Source organism: Acipenser ruthenus, chromosome 20, assembly GCF_902713425.1.
Source record: "Acipenser ruthenus chromosome 20, fAciRut3.2 maternal haplotype, whole genome shotgun sequence".
NCBI classification, from domain to species: domain Eukaryota; kingdom Metazoa; phylum Chordata; class Actinopteri; order Acipenseriformes; family Acipenseridae; genus Acipenser; species Acipenser ruthenus.
The window spans coordinates 19803286-19823335 of record NC_081208.1 but is presented as its reverse complement, the minus strand read 5'-3'; the positions used below and the strand labels follow the sequence as shown (position 1 = coordinate 19823335).

Here is a 20050-nt window from a genome sequence, read left to right as displayed (position 1 = left end):
TCAATAGTACATTCCGAGCTTAATACAGGTTTTATCGTGGTAATACAGTAATTTGATTATTGTGAAACAAATGATGAAAGGTGTACCCACATAATCAGTGTCAACATCTGATTTTAGCACGTAGACACAGTTAATAATTTAACTTACTGTTATTTTCGTTTCCGGTTTCAAATAAAACACAGTTACAGCACTCTAGACTTGCCAAGACAACTACAGTAAAAGGAGGCATGACCACTTTCTCAGCCAGTTGTTTTTTTACTGACCCCTCCTTCGACATAAAACTTTTTTCATTTAAGGTTTGCTTTGAACTGTCATTCAGCAGCTGGAAGAAATCACAAACACTACAAAGATACAGTACAATAACATGTTGGGGAGAGAACAGCACGTTATGTGATTGAGTTTTAAAATCCATGTCTGTTAAAACTTCAAAGTGGGCAATTAAACAGAATTTATGTACCCTCTGAGGTCTAACCTCAATACTGTAGAATGAATAATGTCAATGTGTGACAATACAACACTAACAGCAACGTTATTGGAAACAATATAGCATATTACTAACTGTAAGTGTATACGCTGTAAAATGTGTGCACTTTAAGATACCAGAAGAACAATTCAAATTACTCTAATGTAAGCCTATGCATGTATTTAAGTGTTGAGTTTATAGTCCACGTCAAAGTTATGTCATTGTTCAAATGGAGAATTCTAAACTGAAAACGGTACAACAAGACTCCCGAGTCTTACCATGTACACAGGTTTAAATACTAGTACTATTAAAACAAAACAAAACAAAAAAACACTGTAATGCCTAAGAAACAACAGCTGAATAGAAAAAATGCAGCTACTAGACTCCCAACTCGCTCTTGAAATAAACTAGGTCATAGATGAATTAATGAAACTACACTTTCCCTTCTGTTATTACAACCCCCTCCTATTCGATCCTTTCGCGTTGCTACCGCCCTCAATCTCGTCTCTTATCGTCTCTTCTAGTCTGGGCTGCCCATTGCACCACCGCCGCTCGCCGCACCTCCTCCCCATAGCGCCAGGCTCCCGATTGCCGCGCTGCGAAGAACACAGACAGACACAGGCCAGAGAAATAAACGGGGGGATTTTCTCGCGAGGAAGGACGCCATTATCGGAATCTCTAACAAACAACACGAGAATTCATCATTCACACGGTAATATAAACCAAACTGACGCAGTCAAAATTGCACACCGGGAGCCTGGGGGAGTTAGAGGGCATGGGATTGAATTATATATTCAGAAATAACCAATTATTATTATTTTTTTACACACTGTTTTATTTATGACCTTAAGAAGATAATTCCGTGTCTGTGCTCATTGTAGTGCTTAGGCAGCAAGGCCCAAACAAGTTCTAGTTTTAAACCAATTGTACATTTTTATATCCAGGACCATTTACTAAAAAAAATAAAATAAAAATAAAAATAAAAATAAAAACCCAAACGTCTTTTTTTTTTATATTGTTGTTAAAGGTTGCGTTTTCTTTTGGATAAGCGTTTTAATGTGTGTGTGTGTGTTTTTTTTTTTTTAAACACTTTCGGTTTGTTTGATTAATAGAAGTTGCTTCATTTTACGCTTTTTATTTGCGTGACGCGTGGTCTAAATCCAACATCGCTTACAATAGCACAACCATTAAGAATAGATTTATGCAATATTAATTTATATATATATGTAACCATGTATTTACAAGTTTCGAGTTTATTGCTGCAACTACATGAAAAATAATGGAATTCCTTATTGTTATTTTATTATCGGTTACAAGTTTGTTTGAAGTATCTATTAGTATAAGTATTTGTTCGGTTCTATTTTTGATAAATATTACGTACCTTTTAACTCGTCATTATGTGCGTAAACTTTGTTTTCTAAAAAAAATGTGTTGGCGTATTTTAATAACTAAACCTATGGCTATGGAAACTTGTCCTAAGATTCACTTAACTAGAGAACTCTCTGTAAAACGGCAAGTTCAACGTCACCAGTCAATATAGAGTGGACAACAACTTTCTTCTCATTGAATGAATGAAACTAGCCTTTTTGCCGTAGTTTGATCGGTCAGTTATAGACATATTTATGTTGTTTAGGAAAGGCATGGTTCTTTAAGAATGATTTTAAAAAAATCAGTGGTAGCAGCCACCGCTGCTTGGAAATACAAGCAAACGTCTGGCTGTTTGCTTGTATTTCCAAGTTGGAATAAGCAGACATTCCAAAGACAACACTATTGATGAAAATCGCTGTTATAATAATTATTATTTATTTATTTCTTAGCAGACACCCTTATCCAGGGCAACTTACATTAGTTACAAAGTATCATAATACAAAATATGCCAATACAAAATATTACATTACAGATAAGAGCAGTTATAAAATACAATAACATCAGTAGTAAATAAGAGCGAAAGTAAATAATTGCGTTTGAGAGCGATTTTGACTAAGCAGTTAAACTTAAAAATATTTGGATATAATAGTAAATTCCATAAAGAGCAAGTTGTAAGTACAACAAATGGATAAGAACGATTTCAAATAAGAGCAATTACAAAAGAAAAAAAAATGGTTACCTTTAAGAGTAAAGTCAAGTACAAGATACAGAAAATATAATTATGATTGAGAGCAGTAGTAGAATACAGCAAAGTGTGGAGCAGTTAAGTGCAAGTACAAGATGATGCAAGTACTGATACAACTGGGTGCCATATAGTCCATTATAGTTGAGAATTGTGAGGTTTATGCTGTCTGAACAGGTGTGTCTTGAGGAGGTGCAGGAAGGTGGTCAGGGACTGAGCAGTCCTGATATCCGTGAGTAGATCATTCCACCACTGAGGGGCAAGGGTGGAGAAGGAGTGGGGAGGTGGAGGGGGGTTACAGCTAATCTGCAGGTGGAAGGGGGCGAGAGGGGGTGTAGAGGGAAATAATACTGGAGGTAGGAGGGGACAGAAAGGTCGAGACATACCTGATTGAACCCTTTGTCAAACTCCTGCCAATGGTGTAGCTGCAATCAGACCATCTGACCTAGAGCAACTAGACCACAATGCACAAATCTGTCAAACATGTTGTATTTGATATGTTTGCAGAATTAAAGTATAACAAACAATAAAGGTTCCCAGCGCAACACAGAGCGGTATGCTTGGTGGTCCAGTGGTTTAAAAAATAGGCTTGTTACCAGGAGGTTCCCAGTTCAATCCCAGCCACTGACTCACTGTGTGTGACCCTGAGCAAGTCACTTAACCTCCTTGTGGTCTGTCCTTCGGATGAGACATAAAACCAAGGTCCTATTGTAAGTGACTCTGCAGCAGCAGCAGCAGCAGTTGTTGATGCATAGTTCACCCCCTAGTCTCTAAGTCGCTTTGGATAAAAATAATAATAATAATAATGCTAATTAAGATAAGAGATAAGGAGTGACAAGCAATGCTTTGAAATCCTTTGCCTATATCAGCAATAGTAGTATTAAAACTGCCTCTCCTTGTGTTGAACATATGCAGTAGATTAAAAGCTTCTGATGCTGCCTCCTGCACCAAATCACTTCATGAAAATGATTCTTGCATTTAATTGTATACAAACCCTCAACCCACAGTCAAATTATAAAGTGCATTTTTAGCATTTCAATAAGGCCTACTCAATATGAACAATATGAATTTTGACACGTTTGATAGATGTTTTGAGGCCCAGCATATCTGATGATACCGACTGTACTGTGACTCTATGCCAGTAACCCGAGCCTCATCCCCTCCTGAATTTTAAGAGCTAATACATCCATAGAGACTAAAAACCCCTGGTGTTTCTCAAACCAGGTGGGCCAGTTTAAAATTTGAACAATCCGACTGCAACACCAAGGCTCCTGGTAGTTTTAACAAACAGAGTGTTACAAAACACAGAAATAGGTATTTCCCTATATACAAACGAACATATGGTAACCATCTAAAGTAAATAAATAAATAAAAATGTATAATAAAGGTATAATTCTACTTTTTTGGGAGAAGTATTTAAAAGCAGGGACTACCAATATTTGTTGGAGGGTAGTGTAACAATATATAATACCGGTATATAATAGTAATAAGGTTGGATTGTGTTTAGGGTCCTTAGATACTGATTGTGTCTGTCCAGACTTGTATTACAGACCCTAGCTTCCTGTAGGATTGCATTGGTATATATTCCGCTAACTGGTGATTTTAAACGATTTGACAGAGATTACGAAGACCCACAGTATGCGTGTGTACTGAGTGATAGATTCTTTTTGTATTTTCTTTTATTGCAAACTGCAAATCACTCCAAATTTATTTGAGCAACTTGCCCAGTTTTATTTAAAAAAATGCTTAAACCTACCAAAAAAAAAAAAAAGTTATTTCAGCTTTAATAAAATTACCATAGGCTATATTTGCAGAAAATATTGCCATATTCTTATTTTCCACATGTGTACTGAATCCTATGTAGGCTCATTTTAAGGTAACTTCAACTTGTTTTTTTTGTTTACATTTCCTTGTTTTTCTTGACAGGATGTTCGTTCTTTTCTCTGCCCTGTTCTCTTCTCAAGTAAAGTGCTGCTGGAGTGCACTGATTGGTGGGATCCCTCGTCCGTACAGGAGGTGCCTTCCCCAGCCTGTTGCTGATTGGTTAATTCCTGAGGTGCTTCTCTGGTTGGTGGGTTTCTCGACAGCTCTCTGAATGATGTCTGAACAGGACCTGGCGGAAATGGTGCAGATAGCAGTGGAGGACTTGAATCAAGACCACCCAGGTGAGGGAGGCTTTCTGTGTGCGGGAATGGAAATAAGACTCCCATTGCACAGCAGTTTCACCCATTTCTGCTTTTACTATGAGTTTAATAAGACACGTCTGAGCTTGTTACCTATACACTGTGGCTAATGAAGCTTGTATTAAAACCTGAACTGGGTGAAAATGTTATGCAGTAGGAGTCTTATTTCCATCCCTGTTGTGTACTGGTGAAGAATTCCTTACATGATATGCATTGAAATACAGTGTTTTTTAGGGATGGGCACCAATATCGATATTTTGATATGCTTGTTCCAAAACAGGGAGACCAGCTTTTATATAATACGGCGAGTACAAGACAAATGGATCAGTCACGTTAAGGAGAGACCATTTCCGCTAAGTCGTGTGCAAGATGGTGTTTGTAAAACTATTTGGAAAAAAAAAAAGTTAGAAACTATGCTGTTTTTCTGGAAGGGTTGTTCAAAACATGCATTTCAAATCTCTCTCTGTTTGTGTTTCTGTCAGTGGTTTTGGAAAACCATGAAGAGACTGAAGACTGCGACAAACCGGACAGAAAACGACAGCGGACAGACATCAACTGTCAGGATACGATCAAGGTGAGGATACTTTTTCATTTAGAATATTAGCAAGTCTTTCAGGTGGTCCAAATTAAGGTTGAGGTGTGATTTTTATTTGTTAAAAACTGAAATTGAAGGGGCTTTTTCAAACATTCACTCCAATCTGTATTAAAACCCCTATTTTATGAAAAATGATTTTATGAGAAATGATGAGATTTTATTTAGTTGTCTGGTTTTGTAAGATTTTTCTCCTTTCACAAAACAAAAGTAAATTAAAGACTGGGGTAAGCACACCTAAAATCAGGTGTGTTCCAGATCACAATTTGGAACACATTTCTATTTCTGTTCCACTAGGTGGCAGCATTGCAGTGTAAATGTTACATCTTTTGTATTGGTGATGCATGTACAGCACTAAATGTTTAAAAAAAAAAAATAAACAAACAAACATTTTTTTATCACTGGTTGTCCAGACCTGTAAAATTTGTTATATATTATATAGTGCCGTGTTGCCCATATTATTGAATATGGCTTATAATTATAAGCAGGGAGTGGTCTTGTGTGTAAATTGCTTCCTATCATCTTTCCTATAAAAAAAAATAATTTAAAAAAGGAAAAAGAAAAAATACAGTTGGGAGGTACTTGAAGTTCCACATGATTTATATATAGTCTGTAGATATGGTGAAAAACTTGGATAACCTACAAACATTTCAGTTTTTCAGAAACTGTATTCGAATTTTAATAAGAAGCAAGGATATTTGTTATGTAGTTTTTCCTGGACACCCTTCAAATATAACACCTTAAACATCTAACAGACTTCAATATGTGCACTAGCGCTCCAACACCTAATGAGCAGTAACATGGCATGTATTTCTATTACTTCAGTATTTGTCATTGCTGAGCTTCAACTATTTCAAATTAGTCATAAGTTTAAAAGGTCTACTCCAGTGTTTTGGCGAAGGTGAATACCATGATTTCCACTGGTTTCAATCATAACCCATAAGCTGGGTGAGTCACTATATTAGTCCTGGGCACTGTGTATGCATAATACTTGGTCTCGATTAGACCTGACCAGAGCCAGACTGAATAAGTGTGAAAAGTATTTCAATCTTAACCAGTTGGAGCAGGCCCCTGCAAGTGTACTGCTGTTCATTTTTTTTGTTCACTGAAACACAGTTATCGGTGCTTTCCATTACTGAGCTTTAACGTTACATGAGTGAAGTCAAGATCATATTTTAAAGTGCATTGCAGTTCCACTCTATTGGGCTGTGGTAGATAGTTTATTCATGGTAGTATGAATAATACCCCAGTGTTTGATTAAAGACTGAGTTGTGAAGTAATGTGCTTACATTGGCAGCTGCCCAATAGACCTTTGATATGCAAAACAATAGTGCAGCCTTTTTTTATTTCAAAAAGATTCCTGCCCGTCTGTAGTGACCTTAGGATAATAAAACAGCCTTTTTTGTTTTTGTTTGAAGTAACCTTTGCTGTTTATTTCTGAATAAAGAGGCGTCTTCACTCTAGTTTTGTCCTCACTTCACTGGTTTGTTTATGCAGCACAATTGCTCCGCTGCTTTGTGAGAAATTATTTTGTACCATGCAACCACCTCAGTTCCCCCGGGGACTTGTCAAGATGTGAGAACGTGTGCTAATTTATTTTCCGCTTTGAATTATAACTCAGCAGGGTAGGTCTGGTTCCTTCCCACTTCTTGTATCGTGATATCTCCTCTTTCCTTTCCTGTCCCAGTGTAGCATTTACTTTCTTTCATATTCTCCCTCCCCCTCAGTGTCACTCAATACCTCCCATCTCTCGCCCTCTGAAAGATTGCACAGTTAAGACGGTTCTAAACTTGGACTCCTTTCTAATTTTAGAAATAGTGCACTTTCTAGTGGAGGCTAGTAATTAAAGATAATTTTTGCAGAAGCATTAACCAACGCTTTAAATATATTTTCTTATTTGAATCTTTACTAAAAAAACCCCCACATATATGTGCAATTTTAGTGTGTGTAAAGCTGTAAATATAGTTCTGAGACGGTTCCTTTTTGGCTTTACCTGGCCACCTGGTGGATATCTGCCGCTACTACACCTGCAGAATGGGGTCAATATGATTAGCACAATTGGCATTGTTTCAAGAACTTAAAATCTTAATGCTTCACTTTTAGTAGTTTAAGCAATTTCATCACTTGTATTCATTTATGTTTTTTTATCACAAAAATTTGTGATAAAAAGATTTTCCGCTAAAAAGTAAAAATGCTTCTGCGTATTACTGGCTCACTTCCTTTTCTTTAGGTTACATGGTATGATTGCAGCTACCTACAGGAAGATGAAGGGACCAGCAACTTTTATTATGCTTCATTGTATTTGAAATATCTGCCAAAAACTTGAAAAACTGGTGGAAACAACTTTCAAAATGGGCTCGATGATGTCCAGTTACTGCTTTATGCAATTAGAAGCACTCCCATGGGTGATGTTGTTCATATTGACCCCCAGGATTCACATGTTGACTTGCTTTGCAGTCCCTGCTGTACTCCATCAACCAGACGATCTGCCTGCGCCTGGATAACATCGAAGGCAAGCTGCAGGCCCTGGAGGCCACCTACAAGTCCCTGGAGGAGAAACTGGACATGGTGATGAACAAGAACCAGGGCCCCATCCAGGTTCCCATGGTGGCAGGATCTCCACTGGGGGCCACGCAGACCTGGAACAAAGTGCGATGGTAAGGGGGGCTAGGGGGGCTCTCGGGGATTTGCAACTCCTTGTTTTAATCAGATCTGAACTGCTTTCCGCTTCAGGTAAATTTGAAAGTACAGTATGTACAGGATTGTCAGTGGATCTCTTCTCACTCGCTTCAGCGGCCCTACTGTTCAGGTGCACAATGAGCCTGGGGGACAGGGACTTCCTGGGCTGGACTGGGCCCTCGTCTCTAGGGTTTCAATAGCTTGCGAATTTGTGAATTTCAGATTTGGTTGAAAGAAGTTTGAAATTGAAAAGAAAAAAGTACAGTACAACCTCGCTATAACGAACCTGTTGGGGTCCAAGCCTTTTGTTGTTCATTTTGGCGAAAAGGACAATCAAAATGAAGGATAAACTTTTGGAGTAAGACAATGAGATGAGACTGTGAATAAAAGTAGAATTACATGTACCTGTTCATCTCATGTGTGTAGTGTTCTGCCTTTGCGTTATCCTATTTGTTAAAGAATTAGAACGCAGTACAGTACAAAAAGCAAAAATCCCGAATTGAAGCTGAACTTTTATTCCAAATCAATCTGACATGATTTGTTTCAAAGTGCACCAAATCTTAATCCAACATGCAAGAATCCCAAACTGAGCTTTTATTCCAAATCAACCCAACATGAAGAGTTTGACATGAAAAGTTCATCAGATCCTCAAGTTCTTTTGTTGTTGTTTTTTCTTTAATTGATTTTGTTGTGTCGCATGGTTGCTGAACAAGCCAGAAAACAGCGTGCTTTTTGACAACCTATATTCATGACAGATATGCGTTACTTAATTCTTTTTAATAGTTTTCAGCTTTGTACAACATAAAATGATTTTCGTTTCGGAGGCATAGTTACATAATGCATGCTTTTTACTAAGACAAAATGCAGTGCTCATCCTTTATAACGCTATAATGGGGAGCCATAGTTAAAAGACCTTGCTATTTGTGTTCTGCCTTATAACGCGTATAAAAGGGCTACTGTAATGGCATTATGGAGCCACGACCCTACCGTGTTATAACCGATTCCGCACTATAACGAGGCGCGTTATAACGGGTGAGCACTGTAGTTGACTTCACTGCAGAGGTAGCATCCCGTGCGTACAGACCAGAATGTTGACTATAGGAACATTTCCATCAGTTAAATAATTATTTTGAGTTAAAGGCTTGAAGCCAGGTGAGCACTTCCCTTGTATGTTCCAAACTATGTCTTCAGGTAAAAAAATAAATACAAATGTAATAATGTAAAGTCCTGGAGTCCTGGTAACACTACAGTTTTAGTAGGCTGAAGGCAGTCTCGGTTTCACAGTGAGGATGGATTATATTTGCCCGCTTCCCTGTTTTATTTATTTATTTATTTATTTATTTATTTATTTATTTATACCTGTTCCAGTTAAGATCTCAGGACTCGTGTTCAGGTTTGATTAAAGCACCAGGGTTTTTCAGAAGGTGGTGCTGGAGGGGTGCCAGAGCCTGCAGAAATGCAAGCACACATTTATAAAAACTGCACCTGAGCGAAAAAAAAAAAAAAAAGCAACTATGTCGACCCTCAACAGAAAGGCTATGTGCAGGTGGTGTCTTTCAAAGTATTTACTTGTTTTGGTTCCAATATTCTTCCTGGCCACACTTACATTTTTACACATATTCCATCATTAAAACCACTTATCCACTTGTGATGAAACTTGGTAAGGGCATTCTCTTCCTAAAGGTATTTCAAGTATCAGAATCTGGGGATGTACTGTATTGGGGTTCCTGTCCGTGTGTACATGTCACATTCACATGCACTTATTTTGGATGTAAGTCATGGTTAAGGCTGTCATAGTGTCTTACCTGCTATAAAGCATATCCATCATTGGGGGAAGGAGCTGGTTGGTTAGTGACAGGGGTAAGGACAATTTCACTGTCCAGGAAAAATGACCAAGAAAGTGCAATCTGAAAGCAAGGCCTGCAAACAAATATTTCTTTTAACATAGTGTATTATGAAAATGCATGCTTACAAAATGCCTTTTGAGAGGTGTACAGGCATGGCATGGAAAATGAATGTAATTATTTTGTTATCTGCAATCAATTTAACTGACGTAGTTTTAAAAGAATCTAGACAGACGCTGCCTCTTTCACAATAGATTTTTCTTGCAGCCAGTAAGAGACATTTAATTGGCTGCTGTTCATGATGTGAAAATTAATACTTGGGAGCTTGTAATAGCCAGGAATGATTTGGCTTTACCAGAACCGGAGTGACAGACTCCCAGTGTTGTCCAAGTCTTTCTTGCTTATGATCTAATTATTGCTACATACATTTTTTTTTCCACTTTATGTTCATTATGTTTCCCTGACATTGTGGATGGAGCACATTCTTGGCACTGGCTTGCCCATTTAGTAGGCACCACCTGTATTGCCGTTTGTGTTATTATGCGAAACATGTGGGTTCAATTTTTAAAATCACTGGGCTCTTTCTCGCACAGTGTTTAACATAATTAGGTCCTTTAAGACAAACTTGCAGACCAATACTGTTTCACAAAAAAAAAACATTTTTACCGAAGTTGTGATTCACTTCTGGTTAGCAATATTATCATTGGTGTTTCTTTTTTCTGTTGATTATCATTTGGTTCCTTGCTTGTGCAGATATTTCAAAAACAATGGTATAGATGACAGTCTGCTGTGCTTCCTAGTACCACATCACTTCATGTTTTGTAGTTCAGACTCCCTCCAATGGTCTAGTAGCAATCAGACCATGTGACCTACAGCAAAGGTACCAGGATGCACCATCTGCAACTATGGCCAAACGTTTTTACAAAAAAATCAGTATTTATGTTGGAAACGCATACATCTCTGATATGACATATATGGATGGATGATAGACATAAAGTAATCCAATGCTTTTGGATTATGTTCATAAACATACATACAAATAAACTAAATCATTCATTTATATGTATTTATGTTTTTCTCTGTGTGAAGGAGTGCACACAACAAGGATTTCAGTAGAAAGTCCATTTACTGATTCCAATATTTAAAAGTTACACACATATCGCTTAAACATTATCATTTAGACATAATAATGTAGCCCTAATTATAAACAGAAATGAAGTAGTGATCAATTGCCTAATCCTCTGAAAGAAGCACAGGATGGTCAGTCGTCCGGAGAGGACTCAGAGTCTACTTCTTGGATGCATCTCCAAGTTGCTAGCTTATCCCTGTGTGTCAGCAACATTTTGACCAGACCACTGGTACTTGCACCAGGTCAGGTAGCCCCTTTCCCAGGCAATAAAACATTCTTTCCCTGATAGCAGCATACACTGACCACATAGCAGCACCACAGCTGCATCTAAATCATAGTTTTGTCCTCATAGTATTTTCTTACACAAACATCCTGTTCTCATTTAAAATTATTTAATGATATTTGCAAGTTGATACCAGATCAACGTAAACACAAGTTTGTTTACAACCAGGTAGCAACAATCAGGAAGTAAATAGGAAACTGACATCACCACTCCAGCGTCCCCTAATGAATAGTTTATTAGGGGTTTAGGTGTACTTCTGCATTATGATATAGTACATACAGTGCCTTGCGAAAGTATTCGGCCCCCTTGAACTTTGCGACCTTTTGCCACATTTCAGGCTTCAAACATAAAGATATGAAACTGTAATTTTTTGTGAAGAATCAACAACAAGTGGGACACAATCATGAAGTGGAACGAAATTTATTGGATATTTCAAACTTTTTTAACAAATAAAAAACTGAAAAATTGGGCGTGCAAAATTATTCAGCCCCCTTAAGTTAATACTTTGTAGCGCCACCTTTTGCTGCGATTACAGCTGTAAGTCGCTTGGGGTATGTCTCTATCAGTTTTGCACATCGAGAGACTGACATTTTTGCCCATTCCTCCTTGCAAAACAGCTCGAGCTCAGTGAGGTTGGATGGAGAGCATTTGTGAACAGCAGTTTTCAGTTCTTTCCACAGATTCTCGATTGGATTCAGGTCTGGACTTTGACTTGGCCATTCTAACACCTGGATATGTTTATTTGTGAACCATTCCATTGTAGATTTTGCTTTATGTTTTGGATCATTGTCTTGTTGGAAGACAAATCTCTGTCCCAGTCTCAGGTCTTTTGCAGACTCCATCAGGTTTTCTCCCAGAATGGTCCTGTATTTGGCTCCATCCATCTTCCCATCAATTTGAACCATCTTCCCTGTCCCTGCTGAAGAAAAGCAGGCCCAAACCATGATGCTGCCACCACCATGTTTGACAGTGGGGATGGTGTGTTCAGGGTGATGAGCTGTGTTGCTTTTACACCAAACATAACGTTTTGCATTGTTGCCAAAAAGTCCGATTTTGGTTTCATCTGACCAGAGCACCTTCTTCCACATGTTTGGTGTGTCTCCCAGGTGGCTTGTGGCAAACTGTAAACGACACTTTTTATTGGCTTTCTTCTTGCCACTCTTCCATAAAGGCCAGATTTGTGCAGTATACGACTGATTGTTGTCCTATGGACAGAGTCTCCCACCTCAGCTGTAGATCTCTGCAGTTCATCCAGAGTGATCATGGGCCTCTTGGCTGCATCTCTGATCAGTCTTCTCCTTGTATGAGCTGAAAGTTTAGAGGGACGGCCAGGTCTTGGTAGATTTGCAGTGGTCTGATACTCCTTCCATTTCAATATTATCGCTTGCACAGTGCTCCTTGGGATGTTTAAAGCTTGGGAAATCTTTTTGTATCCAAATCCAGCTTTAAACTTCTCCACAACAGTATCTCGGACCTGCCTGGTGTGTTCCTTGTTCTTCATGATGCTCTCTGCGCTTTAAACGGACCTCTGAGACTATCACAGTGCAGGTGCATTTATATGGAGACTTGATTACACACAGGTGGATTCTATTTATCATCATTAGTCATTTAGGTCAACATTGGATCATTCAGAGATCCTCAATGAACTTCTGGAGAGAGTTTGCTGCACTGAAAGTAAAGGGGCTGAATAATTTTGCACGCCCAATTTTTCAGTTTTTTATTTGTTAAAAAAGTTTGAAATATCCAATAAATTTCGTTCCACTTCATGATTGTGTCCCACTTGTTGTTGATTCTTCACAAAAAATTACAGTTTCATATCTTTATGTTTGAAGCCTGAAATGTGGCAAAAGGTCGCAAAGTTCAAGGGGGCCGAATACTTTCGCAAGGCACTGTACTGCATTGTGACTGTATTACTGAACCTTGGATATGCATAGTGTGGCTGAGCAGCCATCTGTGAGCAGCTGGTACCAGTTCTGCATAATTCCATAAAGTGCTGGCTAAGAGTCTTCAACTGTTCTCCCTCATTGGATGGTGCCTTTGATAAGGATTTTGGACATAATAAGCTGGAATAAAACACACATACCCTTAGAGTATTTTAAAGTGTAGATAGGCAGTGAAATGGGAATGTGTGAAAGTACGATAATGAAATGGGTTCGCTGATGCAGTACAAAGGGTTCAGATCATAGAATTAGTTTAGGAAGAGTGTTTGTTTAATAGAAAGTGGTGCAATGAAAAATGTTGACTAATTACTGTTTCTCTGAGCAATTGCTTTTTAAAGGGCTGTGGGCCGTTTTCATTTCAGGGTGATGTCTGTTTCACTGGATGTTTCTTATGAAGAATATAGTGTCAGCTGTAAGACTCGGATGTCCTAAATTCACCTGCAAAGTATTATTTCATTTCCACATGATTCTGAAATAAGGTATAGAAAAACAACCAACCAAACATCTCCACAAGAAAAAGGGGGAAAGTGGTAATGCTGCTACTGCTGCTGAGTAAGACAATAGATTCTAAAACCTAGCACTCATTTAATGTGGTTGTGGTGGTCATTGAATAAACTTGCATTAAATACGATTGCATTATGACTTATACGTCACCCTATTCACATTGCTTCCCTTATCTTCCCAGTTTACAATACTTGCAACTCGAATAGTTCATGATAAACTCATTATTTATACAGTGTTTGAGCTGCTTTGAGTTTGTGAGATCACGCACTGCTGTCAATGCATATATTTCATCAGATAGGTAGGGTAGTTTATTTAATTAAGCACTGATGTTGTTTCAAACTACATTTGAGTTTTCACACAATGAAAATGGGGGTCATGCTATGAACTATGACCACTCTTTCACTGCACCATGTAAAATTGCTTTGCCCTCTTAAACCCAATTACTCTTCACCGTTAACACACAAGGTGACATACATAACCTGCACTGGCTTGTTCTTTAGTCTGCTTCGCTGTCTGCTTTGACATTTGATGTATGACAAGCGCAAGTAGACACTGGTGTCTGTCAGATTTCTTTCAATTAAAATGAAAAGTGTAATTACCTGCAGTACTAAGCTCTTTATTTTTCTAACACTAGGAGCTCTTGTTCTCTCGCCTGGCTAAGAAAAATAAACCAAAACAAATATTTAACCCTTGGCCCTGACAGCGAAGACATTGGCAAGGCCTACTGTCTAGCGCCACATAATTTCTTTGCCAGATTTCTCAGTTTTGTCTAAGCAGGTTTGAAGTTCATAAAGGGTGTGTTTGTCAAAATAAGGTGAAGATTTTAAATAAGGTCCTGTTGAAATAAATTGAAGTAATCCTCAATACATGGTATATTCCACACTTGTTTAAACTTTAGATTCAGTTTGACTCAGTGAAGCCAATTTTCCCTACCATAACATTATTCACTTTCTGCGTTTTACAGGTTATTTGACCCCACCTGAACACTGCACATTGGAAATAATGTGGGTTCAGGTGGGGTCACAAGTTCCCTTCCAGTGTTACGTGAATGAACTCTTTATAGCATGGCTTCATCTGAGTCAGAGGCCTGGATAAAGTTATGACACCACCGCAACTATAAAGTGTAGATACAGCAGTGGCAGAAACTTTGATTAATTCAGGCCAAGATTAGTATAGTTAGGAAAAGGGACTTATGGGCAGAATATTGTCACACAATTGAGAAAAAACTTTTCCTTTAAAAGATGGGCATTTGGTAAAAGTTGTATAAGGATGTTTTTTTCATATTTAACTTTGGACCTTCTTGTTTCTCCCTCTCATAGCGTGGTTCCACAGACTAACGTCATTGTAAGTAGTGACCGGCCAAAGGTTTCAGGACAGGAGGAAACAGTCACCAGAGCAACCGAATCACTGGAGAATCTTCTTAGCAAGTTAGTAGCCAATTCCCCCACTCCCTTAAATATCTGAAGTCAAAAATGACTTCAGACCGTGGCATCTGAGATGGCTTCATATATTGTACACAACTGTATTTTATGATTCTTTAAGTCATGTTTGATCTTGGGTAGCGTACAAGAAAAGTTACTAGTTTTTGTGCCACATTGTTTTAACATCCTGGCCATATCAATGACCACACGCTTGGACTTCATATTTGTTACGTAGCTGTCTTAAATGGTAATTGTCCCATAAAAAACATTTGTTGTAAATTCCAGCAATATCTCTTTATTTGTTACTAAATAAATACTGCAGGCAAAATGTGGCAATGGCCTTGAACTTCATCCATAACTTCAAAATGCTAAATCAGATTTCTAAACTATTAAGGAACTCAGTCAAGCAGACACTCAGTCTAGTGTCGTCTTCACTTTTTTAAAAATCCCACCACATTCATATATATATATATATATATATATATATATATATATATATATATATATATATATATATATATATATTTATTTATATATATATATATATATATATATATATATATATAATTTATTTTAGGGCTGTCAAGCGATTAAGAAAATTAATCTCACGATTAAGAAAATTAATTTTAGTTAATCTCAGTTTTAATCACATATTAAATTGTTACAATTACTACATCCATCTAATTTAAATTTGTTTTATTACTGATGCTATTGTTTTTATTACCCTTAACTGTAAAGAAAATTGTTTAAAATGTATTTATTTATGTATTTATTTAACCAGGAAATTTACCCATTGAGACCACCACCAAAATTTACTAGGGGCAATAATTTTGAAATTACAAATACAACCAACACAATAAAATGTGCGGTTCAAGCTTGATCAGCAGCATACAGAGCTCAGAAAATATAATACATAGGATATCTATTTTTAAATGTGATTGTGAACTGAAATAATTTTTTTTATTTTTTTTAAATACAATTATAAATATGTATGTATGCATGTATATGTATCTATACATGCATACATACATACATACATACATACATACATACATACATACATACAAATAAAGTGAAGGAACATTTAGGAACATTTATTTAAAAATATGGTCCTTTCTAGACAGAATCTATAGTGCAATGTGCAGTCCCAGAGCAAAGGGCTGCTAAAAAAAAAGCTTTTATCTTAAGTAATATTAAAGAATTTCAGATAAATTGTATTTTTTGAGCGCAGATGTCAGGGATGGCATGTTTCTCCGGGCTGCCATTTGAAACAACACATTGCAATGTATGACCAACAAGGGACAGCAGCTTGGCAGTATCCTGGGATCTGCTTCCTGGAGATGGATTGGCTCTGCAAAACCCAAACAATTTACCCTTGTGTCAGACCACACATTACACTGTAGACTTTGGCAAACTGAGCCTATTGGACTCTACCATGGGAACTGCCTTAGTTCTGTCTATCTTGTTTATAGTCAGAAAACATTCCTCCTGTCTCCACCTCCACTTAATGATCTATAATGACAATGCAGTACTATAGAATCGCAGTGCTGTAGATTTTAGACTAAGGGGCTATGACAACAAAACAGCAGCCACAATATTATGACACCACCATTGGTGGAATTGTATGGCATTTGTATATTTTGACATACCAGTGGTATGAACACAATATGGGCAGCAGTGTGGAGTAGTGATTAGGGCTCTGGACTCTTGACCGGAGGGTCGTGGGTTCTATCCCAGGTGGGGGACACAGCTGCTGTACCCTTGAGCAAGGTACTTTACCTAGATTGCTCCAGTAAAAGAAAACCCAACTGTAAAATGGGTAATTGTATGTAAAAATAATGTGTAAAAAATAATGTAAATGTATGTAAAAATAATGTGATATCTTGTAACAATTGTAAGTCGCCCTGGATAAGGGTGTCTGCTAAGAAATAAATGATAATATCCATTGAAGTATATAATTAACATATGAAACTACTTTGGTGTTCCAAATCCTCTGTGTTGTCACCCCTGGTGATGATATAATTTGCATATGGTTCTGCTAGGGCTTCTCATGGTATCCTAATTTATACTTTGCAGTAAGGGTAACCAAGTTGGACTACATTAAAAGGCTAAGCTACTTATATCTATATTTCCCTAGTATTTATTACCTGTATGATATATTATATACTGTGAGTGTTTTCCTATCATTGTACTTTATTTCTAAGATCCTTAGCATGCCAGAAGGGCATTAGCATTCTTCAAGCGCATGAATAGCCTCTACATCGTATTTGCTGGATTGACTGATTGAGCTGGCAGGCAATTGAAATTGTGTTTGAACCTCCAGCAGTGCTCCATGCAGCAGCATGTAGCTGATATGTTGATTCGTGTTTCCCTTCTTGTCCAGTGCTGTTCCGGGACGCAGACAGAACACAATCCTGGTGAAGGTCCCAGCGGCGGACGATAGCCACAACGAGGACGCTGAGAGCGGGTCAGAGGCCAGTGACTCCGTCTCCAACAGTGGCCAGGGAGGAGGGGGCGCCATGGGGAACAATGTCACTCTCATCACCCTCAACTCTGAAGGTAAGGGCATCCAGTGAGCTTGATCGCATACATTCATTAAATGCCACCACACACTAATTACTGGGGCACATGACTGGAGATTTGTTGCCTGTTACCCACCCCTCTTTACCTTAGCATCCCTGCAGATATAATCATCCCATCCAAGTGCAGTTGCACCCTAAAATGTTAAGTGGTGGGCATATTGAACAATTGGCGATATAATGGGGAACTAATGCTACAGTCTTGCATGAATAAAACTTTAATTGGTAAACTTGACGTTGCAATGAATCTTTGGTTTAAGTGTGGCTGTGAGTTGAGACAATGAAGAATCTGGAAAACTGCAGCCTATATTTTCTAAGTTGCATCCATCAAACATCAGTAGACCCCATTGTAGCTGTCAGCTCGCAAGCTGGGAAGTAACACAGCAAGGTAAGCACAACCTTGATATAGCAGGCATATCGGCATAATGTAGTTTACAAACTAATATTTCTTAACGCACGCCACAGATGGAAGCAAAGGTAAGTTCTGAGCTGTAACTAGGAAGTACTTTTCACAGCAATTAATGCATAATATAATATACCTAAATCCCCAGAATGTTTTCAATTAACAAGAAGATACTGCCATGGAGAAAATGTGCAAGCAAGAGTCAAGGGACTGAACAGTGTTTCTCACAACATTTCTAATGTATGTGTTGTTTGCCTGTATCGTGAGATTGCGCCTGGTGAAACTATGTACTCTTTAAGCTCGCAAGAGGTTGTAATTGAAAATGAGTGCTGGCATTTATCGGGTCTTTGATTAGAGAGTTTTGGGTGGCCACTCCATGCCTGTATTTGTGTAAAGGATAATTATTTTTTTCCTGGGAAAGCACAACTGAATGTGCCTGCAAACATGACTGTGATGGCAGCATGCCTCAAAGCCCATCTGGGGTTCGGCAACTGCACACCTGTTTTTGTATTTTTGACAGAGTCCCCACTAGCTTTGAGACGAATGAAACTGATCGTTATCAGCGAAGTCGACCAAGAAACCGCAGACCCAGTTAAAAGCTCAGTAGTCTCTGAAGCAGCTTTTCGAATTCGTCACCAAGTGTTATGCTGGATGAAGGCAGAGGTTTAACAGACACAGAGTGGAGTCTGTTTTTTTAGGGTCTCATGTGGTTGTATGATGGTGAATGTTGGGCAGGGCAGGAAATATAACAATATGAAAACCTTTTATAAAGTTTTTTTATTTTTACTTTTACGCTAATAGCAAAAAGATTATTTTGACCAGAAATCGCAACATTTACTTGTAAGCTACCTAAGATTTACGTCCTGTATAAACTACAGGAGTTTGCACCTTTTATTTACAGGCTTATTTATGCCACCAGAAAACATTACAGCTTTATTGTGTACAGATGTGTGTACATTATTTTTCATATACTTGCATTTCCAGAGTCATTCTAAGGAAATTAATCCATAATGTTGAATACTGCAATGCAAACTTTGTTTAGCACCTACATAAACATCTAAAAAAATAATAATAATAAAGTAGCTCTCATCCTTACCTGTGTCCTCTTTAGTGGCTTCCATGGCCCTGTTTCTGACTGCTAAGGTTGGATATGTCAGGCTGGTAGTTTGTTGTCATCAGACGCAAACATGCATCAGAATGGTCAGTGGTCAGATGGCTGCTAACTGGACTTAGTATAGTTTTCAATTGTGAAAACACCTGTTCACAGCGCTTAGTAGAACCAAAGGTCGACAGCAAGGCAAAAGCTACTTTTTTCATGCAGGCGTACTTCGAAGGAAGGGAAGACCAACATTCCGCGATCTTGAGTTGCCAGTCGCTTTCCTTTTCAAGCTCACCTCGCAGTGATTTGAACTTTGGTACCCAGATGCCTGAGCTTTGGAAGTCAATCAGTTCCAATTCAAATCCGTCAGTGTTCATCCACTCAAAATACAGAAGTTGTATGTCGATTTCCTTCATATTGTCAGGGTTCACAAGAAATTAAAACATGGGTCCCATGTCTCAAAAGTCTTGGAATCGTCTTGTGAACTCATTTTCAAGCTGTCCCATATAGTTGTATGTATCCCCAGTGTTCACTCGATGCTCCTCCTGAATGGGTTTTCACAGTGGGGAAGTAACGAAAGGTAGACGTTTCGATATCTCGTCTGAAAACCGATAACTTAGCACGGAAACCTTTCCAGTATTCATACAGCTGAAGTACGGTTTTCTCTGTTCCTTGTAGCTTAGTATTCAGGTTGTTTAAGTGTGATGTGATGTCTGTCCGAAACATAAGTTTTGTTAGCCATTTGTCATCAGTAAGGTCTACATATTATTGACTATTTCTCCAAGAAAGAGCTTGATGGGTTCAAGACAAGCAACAAATCA

General features: G+C 38.1%; 1 protein-coding gene across 2 annotated transcripts in view; it reads left to right on the top strand.

Moving 5' to 3' along the window:
• Nucleotides 1-932: 932 nt before the first annotated feature.
• Nucleotides 933-20050, top strand: part of LOC117425775 (protein BANP-like) — a 111903-nt gene continuing 92785 nt past the window's right edge. Inside the window, exons 1-6 of one of the 2 annotated variants that reach the window (XM_034043031.3) lie at nucleotides 933-1175; nucleotides 4500-4738; nucleotides 5239-5330; nucleotides 7806-8005; nucleotides 15047-15154; nucleotides 17532-17707. In XM_034043031.3, the coding sequence (XP_033898922.1) occupies nucleotides 4669-4738; nucleotides 5239-5330; nucleotides 7806-8005; nucleotides 15047-15154; nucleotides 17532-17707 (646 nt within the window). In that variant the 5' untranslated portion in view covers nucleotides 933-1175; nucleotides 4500-4668. The remainder of the gene's footprint in view (nucleotides 1176-4499; nucleotides 4739-5238; nucleotides 5331-7805; nucleotides 8006-15046; nucleotides 15155-17531; nucleotides 17708-20050) is intronic. The other variant, XM_058993606.1, reaches the window with a different exon arrangement.